The sequence below is a fragment of the Capra hircus genome, chromosome 26 (assembly GCF_001704415.2).
Source record: "Capra hircus breed San Clemente chromosome 26, ASM170441v1, whole genome shotgun sequence".
Lineage (NCBI taxonomy): Eukaryota > Metazoa > Chordata > Mammalia > Artiodactyla > Bovidae > Capra > Capra hircus.
In genome coordinates, this window is record NC_030833.1 from 29,284,489 (window position 1) to 29,305,045 (window position 20,557).

The following is a 20,557-nucleotide window of genomic DNA, read 5'->3' on the forward strand; positions in this document are numbered from 1 at the left end:
TAGGCTCACAATATGCATGTATTCTGTAACTTGAATTCTTCCTCTGGGACCCATGTGGCTCAGAGGTCCTTTGCTGTCAGAATGCATTCTTTTCACTGCTGCATTCTAATTCAGAAAAATATGGTTGCACCGTTGTTTACTTAGCCATCTTGCTATTGATGAACACTTAGGTTATTTCCAGTGGTTTGCTATTACATATAGTGCCTCAGGAAGCATCTGTGTACTTGCCTATTTGTGCATATAGTAAGATATTTTTCTAAGGAAGATACTTAGGAATAAAGTTGCTGGATTGAGGGGTAAGTACATTTAAAAGTTTTTGGATGCTGCCTAATTGCCCTCTACTTGGACTGTATCAGATTACATACCCACAAACAGTATATATATATGTATTTCCTCTTATACTTATCAGTACAATACTTATCAGCATAATATCAGATTAAAAATTTTTTTTGTTTCTCTGGAGGGTAAAAAATGATATCCAATTCTGGTAGTGGGTATAGAATAGTGATTAAGAACTGGACTCTGGAGCCCAACTGGCTGAGGTCACATCACAAGTCTTCCCACCTGCTAGCTATGTGACTTGGTGAGTTACTTAACCTCCCTATTCCTTAATTTCCTCATCTGTGAAAGGGGGATGATAATGGTAGTACATACCTCATAGTGACTTAATTTTTTTGTTCTTATGGAAAATTTCAAAACATGCAAAAGTAGAATAATCAATTCTTGGCCAATTTTGTTTCATCAGTATTGCTCACACACTTTGCCCTCCAGTATTATTCTGTAGTAAATATCAGGCATATAAGTAAATATTTCAGTGGATAGTCTAAAAGATAGTGATTGTTTAAAATACGATTATAATACCATTATCATATCTAGAAAAATATCACCAAAAATGTAGGAATGTGGGTTTGTTGGGGTTTTTTTGCCACCCTGCATGGCATGCTGGATCTTTGTTCCTCTAGTTGGGGAAGGAACCCATGCCCCCTGCAGTGGAAGCCTGGAGTCTTAACCGCTGGACCCCCAGGGAAGTCCCAGTAGGAATGTTTTGAGGGTTAAATGAATTAATTATATAGTACCTGGTGTGTGGTAAATGCTCTAGGTATTTGCTCTAGGTATTTTTCATTGTTTTCTGATTTGCAATTCTTTGATTACTAGGAGGGTCAACATTACTTCATGTATTTTTTTTGGCAGGTATATTTTTTTGCTATATATTACTTACTGAAAATTTGTGCTCATTCATCTGTTTTTTTTCCCTCTGTGGTTTATAGAGTATCTTTGTATTTTCTGGGTATTAATCTTTTGACTACTACATATATTTGGTAATTCCTTTCAGCCTGTTGTTTGCAGTATCTGCTGTTGGGTAGTTTTTTGTAATTTGGAGATTAGTTCTGTCATCTCTGCCCTATGGCTTCCAAGTTTTGTCTTATGAATGCCTTCACTACTTCGAGATTGTAAAACTATTTTCCTATATTTTCTTCTAACACGTTTATGGGTTTTTGTGTAATTTTTAAAAATGTTTATGTCCTCAGTCCGTCTGGAATTGATGTCTGCTGTGAGTTAGGGCTCTAATTTTATTTTTGCCAAATGCATGTCCTATGGTTTCTCTACCATTTATTGATTAGTTCATCCTTCATCCACTGCCTTTAAAATGCCACATTTAGGATCTGCTGATTCCCTACAAATATATGGGTATGATTCTGGATTCTTTATTCTGATTCATTGATCTAGTTGTCTCTTCTAGCATTGATATCTAGTCAAGTGATTTGTTTCTCATTGTTCTTGTAAAAATATTTCTTAGCTCTTCTTGTATAAGTTTTCTCTTCCCTATGAATTTTAGAATCAGCTGATTAAGTAAAAAATCTTGTTTGGATGGGACTGTATTGAATTTATGGACTAATGACGGGAGAACTGACAGTTGGAGGCTTCTCACCCAGGAACATGATGCACCTCTCCACTCACTCGGCAATTCTGTGTCCATTAGTAAAGGATAGAGTAGAGTTTTCATATGGGGCTGTCTTAGTTTTTTGTTTCTTTCTGTTTCGCTTTTTTTTTTTTGTTAGATTTATTCTTGGCTATTTTACAGTTTCTTAATTCTTTTTTGCAAATGGATTTCTAATTTCATTTTGTTCGGTGATTGCTTGTGCCTAATAGTTTACATCTGTGGGGATTTGCTGTGTGCCATACATTGCTCTAAGCACCTTATCCCATATAATTTTCTCAGTAAGTCCTAATATTTCTGTTTTATTGTTAAAGAAACTGGGCTTTGGAGCACAGTTAGTTGCTTATCCAAGATCCCATGGTTACCAGGTGGGAGAGCCAGCAGTCCTGAGCCCCCGCTCCTTTCTCTCTCTCTTTAATATGTATTTATTTGGCTGTACTGCATCTCAGCTGCAGCACATGAGATCTTCACTCTTCGTTGTGTGGCATGTGAGATCTTTAGTTGCAGCATGTGAATTCTTAGTTGTGGCATGTGGGATCTAGTTCCCTGACCAGGGATGGAACCGGCCCCCTGCATTGGAGTTGTAGAGTCTCAGCCCCTGGACCACCAGGGAAGCCCCCCACTCTCCTTTCCGCTGTCACACACAGTGTGCCATCCACCTCAAGCCATCTGAAATTGCTTGCAGTACTTTTAGTTGAATCTTTTGGATTTTCTAGGTAAACAGTTTTAGTGTCCACAAATAATGACCACGTGTATGTCTTTCTTCATGTCTCTTGTTAGGTACATAGTTTTGTGGATCAATATTCATCATTTCTCAGGAAGTCTGACCCGGTCAGTTTTTCCTTTAGCACTGGAATATAGTGCCGTTTCTTCTTGAGGGTGGACGAAGCTTTTGTTTAGAGGCTGTACAGATAGAAAATAGACTGTAGAAACGTCTCCAATGTGTCTTGTTAATAAATTCAGTAGATTGAATGTATGTTATTCCATTGTACTGTGAGTCTTTTGATGTAGTTAATTTTTTCTGTTAATTCTGCCCTTCCATTGCTCAAGTTTGTAAATTTCTGTTTCTTGAGTGGAATTGGTGCATTTGGGAAGAGCAGCCTCTATACCTCAAGCCTCCTCTTGTTTAGCCTGGGCCAGGGTCTTATATCCTTGGCCAGGCTGCCCTTTTACCACCGGTTAAAATGGAAAATGAGCATTATGTGTTTCCATAGAGGAATTTCCTCTGTGGGAAAGCAGAAAGCCTGTTCTGTTGCTTTTGTTAGAGTCTTTATCAGGAGGGTGAGCCTGGGGAGCCCCAGCCCCTGGACACTTTGCAGAGCCTGACCTAGGTGGCTTACTTGGACCATCCTATTCGGATGCACATGGGCTGAGAGGGGCCTGAGGTGTGTGTATGTGAGAGAGAGGAGAAACACACAAGACAGGACAGGTGTTCCAGGCCTCTGCCCACGGTGGGAGTCAGGGCCAGGCTTGCTCTCTACTGGCCAGGGCTGAGTTGGGAGAAAGGGGCTAGAGGAGGCCCTCCCTGCTGGCCTGCGGCTTTCTGTCCTAGCCTTGGGCCACTGACTGGTCCCACAGCTTCAGCCCCAGGTGTGCAGGGCCGCCGCTGCTGACACCTGTCTCAGTAGGTAGCCCATTATCGGGTCCACTTGTTTTTGGCCATGAGTCAGTGGGCAGGAATGTTCAGTTATGTTGTGTTTTCTCTTATAAGATGTAAATAATATACTTTTCCCTTTAAAAAGTAGCACATACTCATTAAAGAAGATTTATAAAATAAAATTTAAAAGAAGAAAGAATTGCTAATTACTCTGTTGCCCATATGCAGTCACTTGAAGCATTTTAGTGAGTTTCATTCCACTCCTTCTTTTTCTATTCACAGGTTGTTTTAAAAGTTGAAGTATAATGTTATATTAGTTTCACATATACAACATAATGGTTTGATATTAGAATGCAGTGCAGAATGATCTCTATCATAAGTCTAGTTACCATGCATCACCTTACATAGTTAATGATCATTTTTTTCTTGATGAGAACTTTTAAGATTTACTCTCTTAGCAGCTTTCAGATATGCCACACAGTATTATTAACTGTAGCCATCATGCTGTATATTACATCCTCATACTTTATCTATTTTATAACTGGAAGTTTGTACCTTTTGACTCCCTTGTTCCATTTCTCCTGTCCCCTACCTCCTTCCCTTTGGCAACTACCAGTCTGTTCTTTGTATCTGTGAACTTGGTTTTTAATTTGTTTTGATTCATTTTGTTTTTTCTTATATTACACATATAAGTAAAATCATATAGTATTAGTCTTTCTCTGTCTTACCTGTGTCACTTAGCCTAATGCCTTAAGGCCTGTCTATATCACAAATGGCAAGTGGATATTAGTCTCTCAGTCATGTCTGACTCTTTGGAACCCTATGGACTCTAGCCTCTCAGGCTCCTCTGCCCATGGTATTCTCTAGGCAAGAATACTAGAGTAAGTTGCCATGCCCTCTTCCCAATCCCAGGGGATCTTCCCAATCCATCAAATATGAGTCTCTTGCATTGCAGGCAGATTCTTTACCATCTGAACCACCAGGGAAGCCCCAAATGGTAAGATTCCATACTTTTTTCTGACTGAGTGGTATTCCATTATATATATGCACACCACATCTTTTTATCCATTCATCCACCAGTGTACACTTAGGTTGTTTCCATATCTTGGCTATTTTAAATAAGGCTCCAGTGAGCGTGGGGGTGCATATATCTTTTCAAATTATTATTATTTTTTAAAAAACAAATACTCAGAAGTGGAATTACTTGATCATGTGGTAGTTCTTCCTTCAAGCTAGGCTTCAGCAGTACTTGAATTGAGAAATTCCAGATGTACAAGCTGGGTTTAGAAAAGGCAGAGGAACCAGAGATCAAATTGCCAATATTCATTGGATCATAGAGAAAGCAAGGGAATTCCAGAAAAATTTCTACTTCTGTTTCATTGACTACATAAAAGCCTTTCACTGTGTAAATCAAAACAAACTGTGGAAAATTCTTAAAGAGATGGGAATATCAGACCACCTTACCTGTCTCCTGAGAAACCTGTATGCAGGTCAAGAAGCAACAGTTAGAACCTTACACAGAACAACTGACTGGTTCAAAATTGGGAAAGGAGTATGGCAAGAGTGTATATTGTCACCCTGTTTATTTAAATTATATGCAGAGTACATCATGTGAAATGCCGGGGTGGATGACTCACAAGCTGGAATCAAGATTGCCAGGAAAAAGATCAACAACTTCATATATGCAGATGATAACACTGTAATGGCAAAAAGTGAAGAGGAACTAAAGAGCCCCTTGATGAGGGTGAAAGAGGACAGTGAAAGCTGGCTTAAAACTCAACATTTAAAAAAATGAAGATCATGGCATCTGGTCCCATCACTTCATAGCAAATAGAAGGGGAGAAAGTAGAAGCAGTGACAGATTTTCTCTTTTGGGGCTCTAAAATCACTGCGGATGGTCACTGCAGCCGTTAAATCAGAAGACATTTGTTTCTTGGAAGGAAAGCTATGGCAAACCTAGACAGCATATTAAAAAGCAAAGACATCACTTTGCCAACGAAAGTCTATATAGTCAAAGCTATAGTCTTTCCAATAGTCATGTACAGATAGGAGGGTTGGACCGTAAGAAGGCTAAGTGCCGAAGAATTGATGCTTTCGAATTGTGGTGTTGGAGAAGACTCTTCAGAGTCTTTGGACTTCAAGGAGATCAAACCAGTCAATCTTAAAGGAAACCAACCCTGAATATTCAGTGAAAGGACTGATGCTGAAGCTGAAGCTCCAATACTTTGGCCACCTAACGCAAATACTGTGGCCACAGGCACCTCATTGGAAAAGACTCTGATGCTGGGAAAGATTGAAGGCAAAAGGAGAAGAGGGAGGCAGAGGATGAAATGGTTGGATGGCATCACCAGTTCAATGGACATGAACTTGGGCAAACTCTGCGAAATAGTGAGGGACAGGGAGGCCTGGCATGCTACAGCCCATGGGGTTGCAGAGTCAGACATGACTTAGCAACTGAACAACAAATGGTAGTTCTATTTTTCACTTTTTTGAGGAAACTTCACATTGTTTTCCATAGTGGCTACACCAATTTACATTCCCGCCAACAGCGCATGAGGGTTCCCTTTTCTTCACATCCTCTCCAGCAGTGGCTATCTTTTTGATGACAGCCATTCTAACAGATGTGAGGTGATCTCATTGTGGTTTGGATCTGCATTTTCCCTGATGATTTGCAGTGTTTAGAATCTTTTCATGTGCCTGCTAGCTATCTCCATGTCTTCTTTGGGAAAATGTCTGTTCAGGTCCTCTGCCCATTTTCTAATCAGATTGTTTGGCTTTCTGCAGTTGGGTTGTGTGAGTTCTTTATGTATTTTGGATATTAGCCCCTTGTTGCATATATGCTTTACAAATACTTTCTCTTATTCAGTAGGTTGCCTTTTCATTTTGTTGATGATTTTCTTTGTTTTGAGGAAGTCTCTTAGCTTGATGTGCTCCCACTTGTTTATTTTTGCTTTTGTTGCTTTTGTTTTGAAGTCAGATACAAAAAAAATCATTGCCAAGAGTGGTGTCAAGGTGCTTACTACTATGTTTTCTTTTAGGAGTTTTATGGTTTCAGGTCTTACATTCAAGTCTTTAATCCATTTTGAGTTAATTTTTGTGTGCAGTATAAGATAGTTGTTTCATTCTCTTGCAAGTGGCTCTCCAATTTTCTCAACACTGTTTATTGAAGAGACTGACCTTTCTCCCATTGTGTATGCTTCCCTCTTTTGTAATTAAAAATAATGTTTTATTATTCGTTAGTTTGATCAACAAAGTTGTGTTTAACTTCCCCACTCAAGCTGTTTTAAAATAGTTCCATTAATGCTGCTCGTACCCTACTCTTCTTTTTTCTTATAAAACATCTTGTTTATATTCTTTGGGAATATCATTTTAAATGTCTGTTTAATATTCCATTAAGTAGATAGACCAGCATTTATTCAACATATTTTTGGTCTTGACCCCTTGAAGACAAGGCACATCCTTCTTTCCCTGTTAATCCATTTTGGTTCAATCACCCGTGAAGTTGGCTAACCTTCTTTTGAATTTTTGTTTTCTGTCTGCGCCATCTCTTTGAGGTAATGGTATGCCAGATGCTATGTGAAATGGACCTTCTTTTCATTTGCCTTAAACTTTACTCATTCAAGTTTCAGAGAAGCGTCTTGGTCTTGTTATCCTTTAGTTTGGTGAACGAAGTTGTGTTTACCTTCTCCTCTGTGGTTAAGCTTTAGTTCTCGGCACTCCCTCCCCAGCCTTTATAGGCAGGCACTGCTATAGATGGTAGGCCTCATGTTGTACTTCTGACCCCATCACTGATGGGACTCTCAGCCTTCTGGTCTATAGAGCATTCAGGTGTATGTACCCCCACTGCAAGGTGGATGTTTGCTGATGAGAACAAGATTTCTTTGTCTCTCTTTTTTGTTCCCTCCTAAATACATCTATTTCCCTTCCCCTGGGGTGTCCTGTTGACTGGATCTTGGGATCTGGCTGCCTCACCCTTCGCCTGCCCAGGACTATGTCTCTCCTCTTCCTGGCTTCTGTTGGCCTCCTGTTCCCACTCCGCTGGTCCCTCCCTCACAGTGCTGTCACTGCACTTCTGCTTCTGGCCTAGCCTCACCCGATGAGTTTGTGTGACCTTCGCACTGCATTCATGCTTTGGGACTTAGCCGCTATAATGATGTCCATGGCGCAGGTTAGCAGATGGCGGCAGCAGCAATGAGACCTGACATGTTCTAATGACTCTCTTCTTCCCACCCTTGCTGGCCGAGCTGATGGAGGGGCAGGGGTTTCCTTGAGGCGTTTTAGGAGGGGGCCAAGGGAAATCGGGGGGCACCCAGGTGCCGATGAAGCCTGTGACCTTTGCTGCTATAATATCAGTGTTTCACAAGCAGGGCGGTTCGGGAGCCCACTTGCAGCCCATCAAAAATTGATTTAATTGCAATTTTTCCTCCAATTAGGAGCACTGGAGCCTGACTAATTGGAGTAATAGAGAGTAATAAGGCTCAGATAAAAAGCCTTCCTCGGCGGCCTTTGTATCTCGTGTCAGTGCCTGTCAGAGGTCAGAGAGCTTGCATATTCTATTAGGCAGCCCGGCCTTCATTTGTACAAATTAGTTTACCCAACAGTAATTAAAATGCCAATGCGGGTTGAAGAGAACTGAATACACTTGATGGGCATGTTGGTGAATGATGTGACAGCTCTGGTGGCCTCCCTTGCCAAAGTGTGTCAGCCCAGCGCAGGGGCGGCTGGGGCCTGGGCCAGCTGGGCAGCTCCGGGCCAGCCACGGGGCACAGCTGCCGAGCACACCCTTCTGCTGCCCCTCCTCGGAGCCCCTCCGTCTCTCCTTTCTTCTCCCAGGTGGAGTCATTTGTTCACTTGTCCATTCGTTCATTCAATAAGCATTTGAGTTGTCAGTATGTGGCAGGCATTATCCTAGGTGCTGGGGAAAGAACTTACGGGGCATAGGGTGTAAACTCACTTGGGCTCTGGAATTAAGACTAACTGGGTTCAGATTCTGGCCCCACTGGTCGCTCCATGTGTGAGCGAGGTCAAGTCTGTCACTTCTCGGTGTCTCGGTGTCCTCGTCTCTCAGGCCAGGAGCAGGCAGAGTGGTGCTTTGGAGGCTTTGTTTGCGAACTCAGGCACACAGCAAGCGCTCAGTCACTTCCTAGGGCAGTGAAGAGCGGCCAGACTAAGGCAGAGGCAGCACCCTGCCTGCACCCGACTGATTTTCCTTCATACTTTCCCCTCCTCTCTTCTGTATTTTGTTATTTTCTATTCCTCAAATTAACTACCAGAACTCCCAACTCTCTTGGTCTCTCTGATGTGAGGGCTCTTATGTCTTCTTCTTGGGCCTATGGATGATCTCTGTGAGGCCAGGTTTTCCTAAGTTGGGACCAGGGGGCCAGTAAGGTAGCTTGGGCATCTGGGCAGGGTGCGACTTTATAGAGTGGATGAGAAATTGTAGAAGGCTAGCTTCTGATAAGGACTTTCTGGTCCAAAAAGAGAAGAGTTTGTGGAGTCAGAATGACTTTTAGACCCTCAGGGTGAGAGAGTATATGCATTTGTGTAAGAGCATGTGTGTGCTGACATTTTTAGGTATTGCTGGTTATTGTTATTGTTCAGTTGCTAAGCCGTGTCTGCCTCTTTGTGACCCCATGGACTGTAGCATGCCAGGCTTCCCTGTCCTTCACTGTCTCCTGGAGTTTTCTCAGATTCATGTCCATTGAGTTGGTGATGCTACCTAACCATGTTATCCTCTGCCGACCTCTTCTCCTTTTGCTTTCAATCTTTCCCAGCGTTCTTTTCTATTGAGTTGGCTCTTCACATCAGGTGGCCAAAGTATTGGAGCTTCAGAATCAGTCCTTCCAATGAATATTCAGGATTGATTTCCTTTAAGATTGACTGGTTTGATCTCCTTGCAGTCCAAGGGACTCTCAACAGTTTTCTCCAGCACCACAATTCAAAGGCATCAATTCTTTGGCACTCAGCCATATGGTCCAACTCTTAAATCCATACATGACTACTGGAAAAACCACAGCTTTGACTGTATGAACCTTTGTTGGCAAAGCGATGTCTTTGCTTTTTAACACGCTGTCTAGGTTTGTCATAGCTTTCCTTCCAAGGTGCAAGCATCTTCTAATTTCATGGCTACAATCACTGTCTGCAGTAATTTTGGAGTCCGAGAAAATAAAATCTGTCACTGTTCCCACTTTTTCTCCATCTATTTGCCGTGAATTGATGGGACCAGATGCCATGAACTTAGTCTTTTGAATGTTGAGTTTTAAGGCAGCTTTTTCACTGTCCTCTTTTACCCTCATCAAGAAGCTCTTTAGTTCTTCACTTTCTGCCATTAGAGTGGTATCATCTGCATATCTGAGGTTGTTGGTATTTTTGCAGGCTATCTTGATTCCAGCTTGTGAGTCATCCAGCCTGGCATTTTGCATTATGTACTCTGCATATAATGTAATAAACAGAGTGACAATATATAGCCTTGTCATGCTCCTTTCTTCTCATCTGTTATCTGGTTGTGCTTCACTGTACAACTTCACTGTACCAACACTGTGTCATGTGTTATTCAGGTCTGAGCTTGGAGATCTGGGAATTAGTCCTCTAAGAAGCAGAGGGACCCCCTTCACAGCTCCTGTGACTAGCTTCCTCTGCTGTGTTGGCTGTGGCCTCTGGAAGGCCCTTTCAGTTGAAGTCTGTGGATTTGTTCTGGGCATCTCTTTGGCACCACACACTGTGCTGGGCGCTAGAATACACGCGAGCCACCAGACAGCCCTGATCTCAAAACAAAGTAGGAAGCCAGCCCCTCAAATGCCGTTTGTCTCTTGCAGGCGAGCTCAGGGTGTGGCTGGACTCAAGAGGAAGGCCTGTCAGGCTGCTGAGCAGCCAGCAGGTCCTGCTTCTGCCTGTTGAGTAGGGCTGGCCGTCCCTGTCCCTCGGGGGGCTGACAGTCCCTGTGGTTTGGATGTGAATCTTGGTGAACGTTCCAAGCAGGACCTGGCTCCAAATCTGCTTAACTGCTGCTTACATGGTTGGTTTTGTTTTGTTTTGACTGAGTGTTAAATTTGATTAAACTCTTAGGCCCTCATAAATGCCAGAGGGACTCTCTATTCTCCCTCCTCTATCTTCTTCCTGCTTTACATGGTTAAGCAAGGGAAAAGGGCAGCTTTTGGAAAGAAATGTTCACAGTTGTTATATCCAGGCAGTTAAGAAAGGTCCTTATAGACATGAAGGTGAGAGGCATTCCTCCTGGAGGCAAAGGGTGAGGGTCAGGGGTGGGTGGGCAGGAATAGAGGACAGGAATCCAGGGGCAGGGGTTCCCATCGCTGCTGGGAAGTCAGAGCTGTGGAGGCGCCTCCTCTCCTTCTCCATTGACTTACCTTGATGCTGATTTAGGCCTGTGGCCAGTCAGAGGCCTGAGGCCTCCTTAAGAGGCTGTGTGTCTGTGCTGGTGCCCCTCACCTGGCTCCCTACTTCTCAAAAGTCTGGAGAGCCCCATTGCCTGCATGAATGATTTCTAAGGGCTATTATGTTTCCAACCCAAGGTAATTAGCTTTGCCAGTTATTACTGGATTGCTCTCAAGAGAGAAATGTGGGTAGGAGAGGGAAGTGCGGATGATACCTCCTGGCTTTGTAGTTTGGGGCTTCAGTGTCCAGTGGCTGCATGCCAGGCTGGGTGTCACCTGGAGCATGACAGAGTGACTGTTTTAGAATACCATTCTAGTTTAGTGGCTCCTGGCATGCCTATAGGTTGATAGGAGGCTGGGAAGACTGAGCATGTCCCTAGAGAAGTCTTGATTTGAGGCATGGATGGTCCAAGGTGGTTTATGTGGCCTTTTTGTCTGCCTCGGGTTGAAACACAAACCCCTGCCCTGCAATTTTGATTGTAAATCAGTGGCTTGCCCGGTGCCTGCCCTAACATCTCCTCTATCAGCAACTAGCAGGCCAACCCCCCACCAAGCCAAAGCCATCGGCTTCTCAGAGCCCCAACTGCGGAAATCCATCTCCCCACTGACATGCTTGGGATCAGAGAGCCACAGGTGCTGGGCAGGGCCAGGGCCAATAGGCTGCTGCCCCACAGTGCTAACGTGTCATTAATATGTCCAGTCTCTCCCTCCAAGCCCAGACATGTAGGGACATGGCCCTTCCCTGCCCCAGGGCTCCTGAGTGACATAACTGCTTTCAGCTCTCTTGTTCCAGTTTAGATTTTCAAGCCCAGGGTTCCTGCAGGCTCCCCCTCCCAACACCTTCCAAATCCTCTGACAAAGGAGTGGTCTGGCACATGGGTTCAAGTTCTAGTCCTAGTACTGTGGCCAGCCTGGCTCATTGAATGGATTCTTCTCACTGGGTTTGGGCCTCCATTTAAAATGAAACTGCAGATTATATATGTTGAGCTTCTTAGGGGTTTAATAGAGGCTCTTAAGTATGAGTAGTATGGTCAGAGTATTCCTTCTCTCTCGCCTCTTGGCAATGTCTGTCATTGTCCTCTAAACTCTGACTTTCATCCCACTCCCACGGCAGTCCTGACTGCCTAGCCCTCACACTCCCTGCTCTCCCACACTCACCTTTTCATGCTATCACCTGCCTTTCATCACTGGCCTTTTCTCACTTTGGTGCCTTTATGCCTGCTCTGTGCTTGTATCACGTTGCCATATTCCCCAGGTCTTAAAACCTTCAGTAAAGCTGCACAGCCTCCCTCACCTCTGACCAGGGCAGCAGCTTCCAGCGCCCAACAACCTGTTACAGGGAGACCATTACTGTCGTGTGGCATCATGAAGTTTGTGTTCATACAACTGAAGACCAGCAGGCTTGCTCTCCCTTGGCCTCAGTTGCACATTTAGAGATCCATTCTTATGGTGGGCAGAGATCACCCAACCAGGTCTGAGCAGCAAACTCAGCTGCCATTGAACCCCTGGCTCCTCTGGCCAAGCAGCTCTGGGAGGTTACAGCCGTCACTCTGATTCCATATGGTTTCCCACTTCTCTGATGGCTCTCGGGCTGCTTCTCTCATCCTGGCTTAACCCCATGGTGCCCTGGAGAATGAGCACAGCGCTTCCAATTGTGTAGCCATTTCCGCCACAAGTTCTGACAAGCCAGACCTGACTCTGCTCTCCTTTTGTTTGGCAGCTCCTTTGTGACAGGGACGGCTTGTTGTGGGCACTTCTCACCCTTAAGAATCTGGGACCTCAACAGGTAAGAGATTCCTCAGCCCACCATGGCTTCCAGGGTGGGTGGGGCTGGAGCAGCCGGGAGGCCAAGGAAAGAGCTACCCAAGCCAGCCCATTTCAGTTGCCCGAGTGGTCCAGGAGGAGGTTGGAAGGACCCTGCCCCACAACCCGACAGGCTCCACTGTGTCACCTTCTCACATAGGATCAATTGTTAGCTTATGGAAACTGTTGGAGTAATTTATAATAGGTACCTAATTTTATGTAGAACTTATGATAACAGTTTGGATTTATGATACTGCTTCTCTAAGAAGTGCCTGACTATGTGGCTCTAAAAAATTTTATCTGTCCTCAGAGATGATTTTTCTAAAATAAAGAAATTTTGGAAGTGCCCACAGATTCCTAAGAAGAACAATAAAGAACAGTTAAAATACACCCAGGTTTTATTTACAGTTCTCTGCCTTGGCAGGCTTGACACAGTCCCATCTGATTACCTGCTAATTTGTTTTTTTTTTTTTTTAATTTTAAGCTTTTCATTTGAGATAATTATAGATTAATAGGAAGTTACAAAAGTAGGAAGGCAAGGTACCTGTGTAACATCTTACATAATATCAAACCTAGCAAGTTGGTAGATATAGTTGGTACAGTCTGCAGACCTTTATCTGATTATACTTATTTTGTGTGTATAAATTTCTTTGCAGTTTTATCCCATGTGTAGACTCATGTAACTACTGCCACAATAAAGATACAGAACTGTGCTGTTCCATCAGCACAAAGACCCCTCCTATACACCTTTATAGCTGCACACATCCTCTGCCCCTCCCTCTTGCTCCTAACCCCTGGCAACCAGTTAGGTGTTCCTCATCTCTATCATTTTGTTATTTTGAAGGTATTATATAAATGAAATAATGTATGTAGTACAGATGTAATTCGTAATCTTTGGAGGTTTTCCCCTTTGTGCTGCGTAATTCCCTTGAGAGTCGCAGAAGTTGCTGCGTGCGTCAGTAGCACTCTCGTCCTTCTTGCTCAGTAGTATTCCCTGGCGTGCATATACCAAAGTTTCTTTCCCCATCAATCAGCATTCCCCCAGGGAAGAGCATTTGGGCTGTTCTGTTTTTTGACTGTTGAACATTTGTGTATAGGCTTTTGTGCGGGCACACGTTCTCAGTTTTTTTAAATTACTGCCTGGGAAAACAATTGCTGGGTCATCTGGTAAGTATGTGCTTAGTTTTTTTTACCTGCCAACCTGTTGTCAGTATCTTACCACTTTATATTCTGACTCTAGTGTCTGAGAGATCTAGTTTCTGCACATTTTCAACAGCATCTGGTAGTGTCACTATTTTTTATTTGAGTTATTTTAATGGATGTGTTATTTGTGGTTTTGATTCAAATTTCCCTAGTAGCTGATGATGATGAACATCTTTTCATGTGCTTATTTGCCTTCCATATATTCTCTTTGGTGAAATGTCTGCTCATGTTTGCCTGTTTCTAACTAGATAGTTTGCTTTTTCACTGATGAGTTCACAGAGATAGCCATTTCTGTTGAAAGTCAGTTTTATTTAGTCACGTTGTTGGGTGTGCTTGGCATCAGTACTGACCCAGGCCTGGGATGGCAGACAGGCTGGGGCAGTGAGGGTGTGCGCCACCCCGCTGTGGTCCAGCTGTATCTGGAAGGCTGAGTAACCTTTGAATGGATTCTTCTGCCTGTGGTTGCCTTGGTGGGGGTATGTTGGGGCAGAGATTAGCGGTCAGAATGGAGTTCTAAGGCACCAGCTCCTTCAACAGCATTCTCTTATGAAACCCCTAGACCTCACTAACACTAAACACTGGCCTGTATAGAACCCAGAAAGGACCCAAGTGAGAATGGGTACAAAACAGCTATGGCCTCAGTTCTCACTGGAGCCAGACAACAAATAGCCCCTGCACCCTCTGGCCAGCCTGAGGCAAGGCTGCCCTGGGCATTGCTTGGCTTCACCTGCCTGCCCTCTGGCTCCCAGACTCCTTTCCTTACCACTGAGGAGCCAGGCCTCACTTGAACACCTCTTCCGTCCTCAGGGAAGCTTGAGGACCAGTGGTGCAGGGACTGAGGGGGAAGATGCCCTGATGGAGGCATCCACTTTTGGTGGGAGGAAATGGATGGACAGGACGACTGTCTGTAGCTGTCTTTCCCAAAGAAGCCCAAGCAGATAATAAAGCCATGTAGAAAATAGGATTAAGGTAATGAACAGGCAGGGCAGAGTTTGATCTTTCAATAATGCCAAAGCCTGACTGACAGGCCAATCTGGAAGGTGGAGCAGCATCGCAGGCAGAACTCGGTGGCGGGCGGTGCTCAGTGCTGGGTGGATTCTTTGCTTTTAACCTGTCACCGCTGAAACCTGAGGAGGGCCGGTATTTTCTCTTTTATGTGTGTGCTCAGCCTTGGGGGAGGAGCACTGGAGGGCAGTTTTGCTCAGAGCATGGCCCCTCCAGAGTCTGCCCTCAGGGTAGTGGTGGGGGCTGGGACACGCCTCGGAGGCATAGGCACCTGCTGGGCACCAGCGGGCCCTCCTCCATCTGTGCCTCAGCTATGGGTCCTCAGGCAGCCTCAGCTGCTTTTCGGTGTCTGAGGACCTCTCTCAAGGTCATCCTGGCTCCCTCAAGCCCTCTGTGCCTCAGGATTCCTAGAGCCTGTTCTCCCTCTGACGGGGTGAGGAAGCGAGGTGCTAGCTGGAGCACACCGGTCTGAGAGCGGCCGTGGGCACCAAGACATTGCCTGGATGGCAGGGAGCTTGGCTGTCCCCCACTCTTCTTCCTCTCCTGCCTCTCTCTCAGAGCTGTGGACCATGGGCTGGGCCCAGCGGCAGGAGATTTCTAACCTGTGTAAACCAGATGGGAAGAAAGATAAGAGTCCTTCCCCCAGTGTGGATGTGCCAGTGTTCCTCTTTCCAAGGGTTGATGGTGTGCAGGCCATCCCTGGCCCCCAGGGGCTCTGTCTTGACCCTGCTACTCACCCGCCACTGAGGTATCCCTAGTTAGGCCCTGCGGAACTGTGCCAGAGTCATCCTGTCCCTGACCTTGAGTCTGGAGAAATGAAGGCCCACCTAGTGTTCTCTGTCTGCATTTGCTCAGGGCCCTTGGCTCTGCCCTAGGAATGGTGGTGTCTGTGTGGGGCACACCTCCTGCTGCTGGAAGACCCTGGGGTGGGTAGGGGTTCTGACTGGCCTGACATCACACACATATCTTCTCCTGGCTCTGCCCTTACCAAGGTGCATTTGAGCTGGATCTAGCCTTGGTGCCTTGAGATGAGGCAGTGGGGACGTGGGCACCAGGATGGAGAAGCCTGAGGTCTCACTCAGCTCTGGAGATTTCCCAAGGGGGCCAGCTGTAGCTCCAAGCCAGCCAGGAACTGCTGGGTAAGGAAGAAAGGAGGGGTGGGTTTTGGTGACTTGGCTCCTCCTAGGGCACTGAGGATTTGAGTCCTTGGCTAGGTAGTGCACTGCTCAGTATGTGTGTAACTCACACCCCTGCATAATCCCACCTCATCTCCCCTTCCCCTTCTGGCCAGCATCATCCTTGGTGCCCCATGACTCCCTCCATTTCCATCCTAAAGCCCCTAAGTCTCCTCTTTCTCAACAGAGGCAGGGGCAGAGAAGCTTCTCACATATTCTGACAGACACCATGTATTTTCCCCTTGGGCTTTTGCTTTACTACCTGACCCCTGTGCCTGAAATACCCTCTCTCTGCCTACTGAAACACTGCTCATTTTTTAGCATGAATAGACCTCTACCACGAGGCACTCCCTGATCCTCCCCGCTGTGGCTGGAGATGTTGACCCTTAGAGCATTCATAGGGTCACCCTGTTGGCCAACATGTGGCCTGGAACTTATCTTGGAACCCTGGACTGAACATGGGAGATACACGTCACGGCATCCTACAGCACTGGAATGACAAAAGGTGCCCGGCTACACCCGTCTGTCTGCAGAAAAAACTGGGGTCCTGACTTCAGGCTGGGCCACTCTGAGGGCACCGTTAGTGCCCATCCCACCCAGGTGTGGCTTTGTCTCTGCCCCTGACCCTCCACCTGGGGCGGGGGACCTGGTCCTCAGTCAGGGTGATTATGGGAATTGCCCCTCTTTAAGTATGTGCCTTCTCCTTTGAAAGTATTACTGACAGCTTTTTTCATTTTCTTTACCTCTTTAAGGAACCCTGTAATTTCTTTCTCTTTCTTTCTTTTCCCCCCACCCCTTTCCTTTTTCTTTCTTGTCCCCTCTGTCCCCCTGAACTCTTTGAAATTGGCTCTCTGCCTGCTGACACCAAACTGATACTTTGCGTTTCACTTCTCCTTATCCCTTTATGGCAACAGATGTTGAAATTTTGTATCCTTTTATCTGCCCGGCTGCCCCTTCCTGTAATTACGGTCCTCTTGTTAGCAGTACAAAGTGGGCTGCCCGGCTGCCTGGCCTTTGAGCCATTGTGTCTGAACACGTGTGCGCAGGCGGGTGCTGGAGCTGTGCACGCGCACACACGTGCATGTGAGGGGCCTGTGCTCGGAAAGGGCCCTTCCCGCTCACTGGGCAGGGCTGGGGCTGGCGAAGCCTTAGTGGGCTTCTCCTAGTCTCCACGGTTCTATCTGGGACCCCGGTTACAGAACTGAGGTTGCCTCCTAAAGTCTCTCACTCTCCTCACCAGAAGGCTGGACAAGGATGGCCACTGCCGCCCCTCACCCACCTGGAGGCCCGCGGTGGTCAGCTTATTCCCTTCACATACCCACACCTCCCACCAAAGCAGGTGGCCCAGCCCTGCACCTCTGCAGTTGGTCCTTCACCTGTGCCATTTCCCATCTTCTGTCCCTGCCGGTCACTCACTGCAGAAATGTCCTTTTATCTGTCCCCTTAGTAAACTCCCTTTTATCTCTCTCCTGGTACCAGCCAAGCCACCCCTTGTATTGTCAATCGGGTAGATGAGACTTCTTACCCTCCATGAAGGAAGGGACCATGTCCCTCCCTGCCCAAGTCTCAGCTCACATCTCCCTGCAGTCTCCATTAGGCACAATGATTTGTGTACAGAAGGTGCTTAGTAAATGACTATTGATCAAAGAAAGCAAGAAAAGGAAGGAGAGGGTGGAAAGAAAGGAGGGCACACTGTCCTATTTTCTCAGTGACCACATTAGGCCCAGCTTTATTACACCTTCAGGGGAAGCAAAGATAAGGTAGACTGTCACTTTTCCATCCTTTCTTTTTAGAAGCCATTGTTTTATTTTTGTGGTTGCACATACTGGGTGGGGTATCCTCACACCCAAACAGATGCAGGAATTAACACCCACAGAACCTCGAAGGACCTTTGTTCTGTCTGGTCAAAGCTATGGTTTTTCCAGTGGTCACGTATGGATGTGAGAGTTGGACTGTAAAGCAAGCTGAGCACCAAAGAACTGATGCTTTTGAACTGTGGTGTTGGAGAAGACCCTTGAGAGTCCCTTGGACTGCAAGGCGATCCACCCAGTCCATCCTAAAGGAAATCAATCCTGGGTGTTCATTGGAAGGACTGTTGCTGAAGCTGAAACTCCAATACTTTGGCCACCTGATGCAAAAAACTGACTCACTGGAAACGACCCTGATGCTGGGAAAGATTGAAGGCAGGAGAAGGGGACAACAGAGGATGAGATGGTTGGGTGGCATCACCGACTTGATGGACGTGAGTTTGAACTCCGGGAGTTGGCGATGGACAGGGAGGCCTGGCGTGCTGCGATTCATGGGGTCGCAGAGTCAGACACGACTGAGCGACTGAACTGAACTGAACCTCCAAGGAGCAGCATCAGGAACCCAGTGTGTTAAGAGTGGCTGGAAATGGTGTGGGGGCCACGGGCATTCTTACATGTGGGTGAGGCAGGAGAGCCTGGGTGTCTTACCTCAGAGTGGTCAGCACAGGAGGACTTTGTATGGGCCACAAGGATGTGCGCGGAGGTGGGTGGGGGAGCACACAGGAGTGAAACGGGGCACCTTGCTCCCTGGCCTTCAGAGCCCCGCCTGGGGCAGAGGGCTTCCAGGGACTGCCTCCCTGTGCCCAACTCTGGCCTGGCGCTCAGGGCCTCTCCCAGACAGGGCATCTGGTCTTCAAGGCTAGCAACTACTTCCAGTCAGCTGTCCCGACAAAGATGGTGATGGGGGGGGTGGTGCTATTGGTGCCTTATTTAAATTTCCTCCTCCCTGTCTGGAAGTTCCTGTGGTCCCTCTTCCCTCCAGCTTCAGTGGAGCTGCCTGGGCAGCAGGGTAGGTAGGGCCCTCACCTGAGCCCCACCACCTCAAAGTCTGGGATCCAGCCACACACTGCTGTTTTTCCTACCCAGGTACTCCGGGGCTTCTCTGGGAAGCTGCAGATAGCCCAGCCTGGGGAACAGGTCTCCTTCAGGCAGCCCTCCCCGGCCTGTGTCTCATTCATCAGGCTCACAGGGGCGGCCCCATCTGTCTTTATCTTTCCCTGGGTTGAGAGAGAATTGCTGGAGTCAGGCTAAGGGGAGGCTGGGGTAGAGATCCCCCGCCCCCGCAGCCCTCAGTAGCTCCTGGCAGCCCCGGCTTTGTGCGCAGGAGCGCGAAGGGAAGGGACTTTTTGTCTGGTGTCTATAGTGCAGACCTGGCCCTTGCTCCTGTCTTGGCCTGAGGCTCTAAGCGGCAGCCCGTTTCCCACACAAGTTGTGCGACAGCCAAGGCTCTGCACCCCTCCCTCACGCCCCCCACAGTGAGAGGCCGAGAGGCATTCTTAACATTCTTTACAGAGAAAAGGGGTGAAACGTCTGAATTTGGGGGTCACCACGTTATACAAATTGCAATCTAATCGTTTTTACAAGAACACACTTGCAGTAAGAAAAGGAGCCCGGGAGGAGGGGCCCAGGAGATAGACAGCTTGTTTTGTCCCCCTTCCCCCCAAAGTTTGGGGCTATTGTGGTGCTCATCTTGCTCCCCCCACCAGAGCGGTTGAGCTAGAGTTTTCTAGTTAAATTGGTCCTGTGGTGGGGGCCACGAAGGGCCCACGGTGCCATTTCTGTTTGTTTTCCCAAATCAAAGCCCCAGCAGGGCTTCTGTGGCACCGCTGGGCTGCTATTTGAAGAGACAGGGCCACTTCCCAGAGCCTGGTGTGTCAGTTTATGCTCTGAACTTAACCTCACGGGTACTGCACAACAGAGCCTGGAGGGTCCCAGGCCCGGAGGCAAAAGAAACTGTATCTTTTTATTGGCCCATTTAAAGTGTGTGTGGCCATTTCAGGGGGTCAGAAGAAGTAGTGTGGCAGAAACTCTTCAGGCCCTGACCAGGCCAGGCCGGCAAGACAGGGGCTTTTGGGCCTTGTCCTGGTCTCCAGGGGGCTGGTGCTCACTCAGCCTTTGGGTCTCCCCAGAGGGTAGGGTTGGAGAAGGAAATGGCAACCCACTCCAGTATTCTTGCCTGGGGAATCCCAGGGACAGAGGAGCCTGGTGGGCTGCCGTCTGTGGGGTCACACAGAGTTGGACACGACTGAAGCAACTTAGCAGCAGCAGCAGCAGCAGAGTGTAGGGTTATGTGTTTCTTATTGCACAGGCTGGCAAGACACTCTCCAGTGGTGGCTGAGATGCCACCCTGCCTGGGCAGGGTCCAGGTTGGCAACTCGGCATGGGTGTGGTCATTCTGCTGCCGATCTTCTGTCCACGGGTGCCTGGCTCTCCTTCATTCCGAACCCTGGGACCAGGGGTGGGCAGGTAGAGCCATGCTGGGCTTCACGCCCCCCAATCTCCACTGCCTTTCATCTTCTATTTCAAACAGACAAACATGAAATTACTTCTATAGATTAAAGGGGAGAGCTCCTCAGTCAGTCCTGAAGGCCTCACTAATGGAGGGGGCAGGGCCCCCAAATCTGGGGGGGCAGAAC

General features: G+C 46.9%; 1 protein-coding gene across 2 annotated transcripts in view; it reads left to right on the forward strand.

Moving 5' to 3' along the window:
• FBXW4 (F-box and WD repeat domain containing 4) overlaps nt 1–20,557 on the forward strand; it is an 87,505-nt gene that overhangs the window by 63,715 nt on the left and 3,233 nt on the right. For both annotated transcript variants that reach the window (XM_018041142.1, XM_005698404.3), the window contains exon 6: nt 12,648–12,713. In XM_018041142.1, the coding sequence (XP_017896631.1) occupies nt 12,648–12,713 (66 nt within the window). The remainder of the gene's footprint in view (nt 1–12,647; nt 12,714–20,557) is intronic.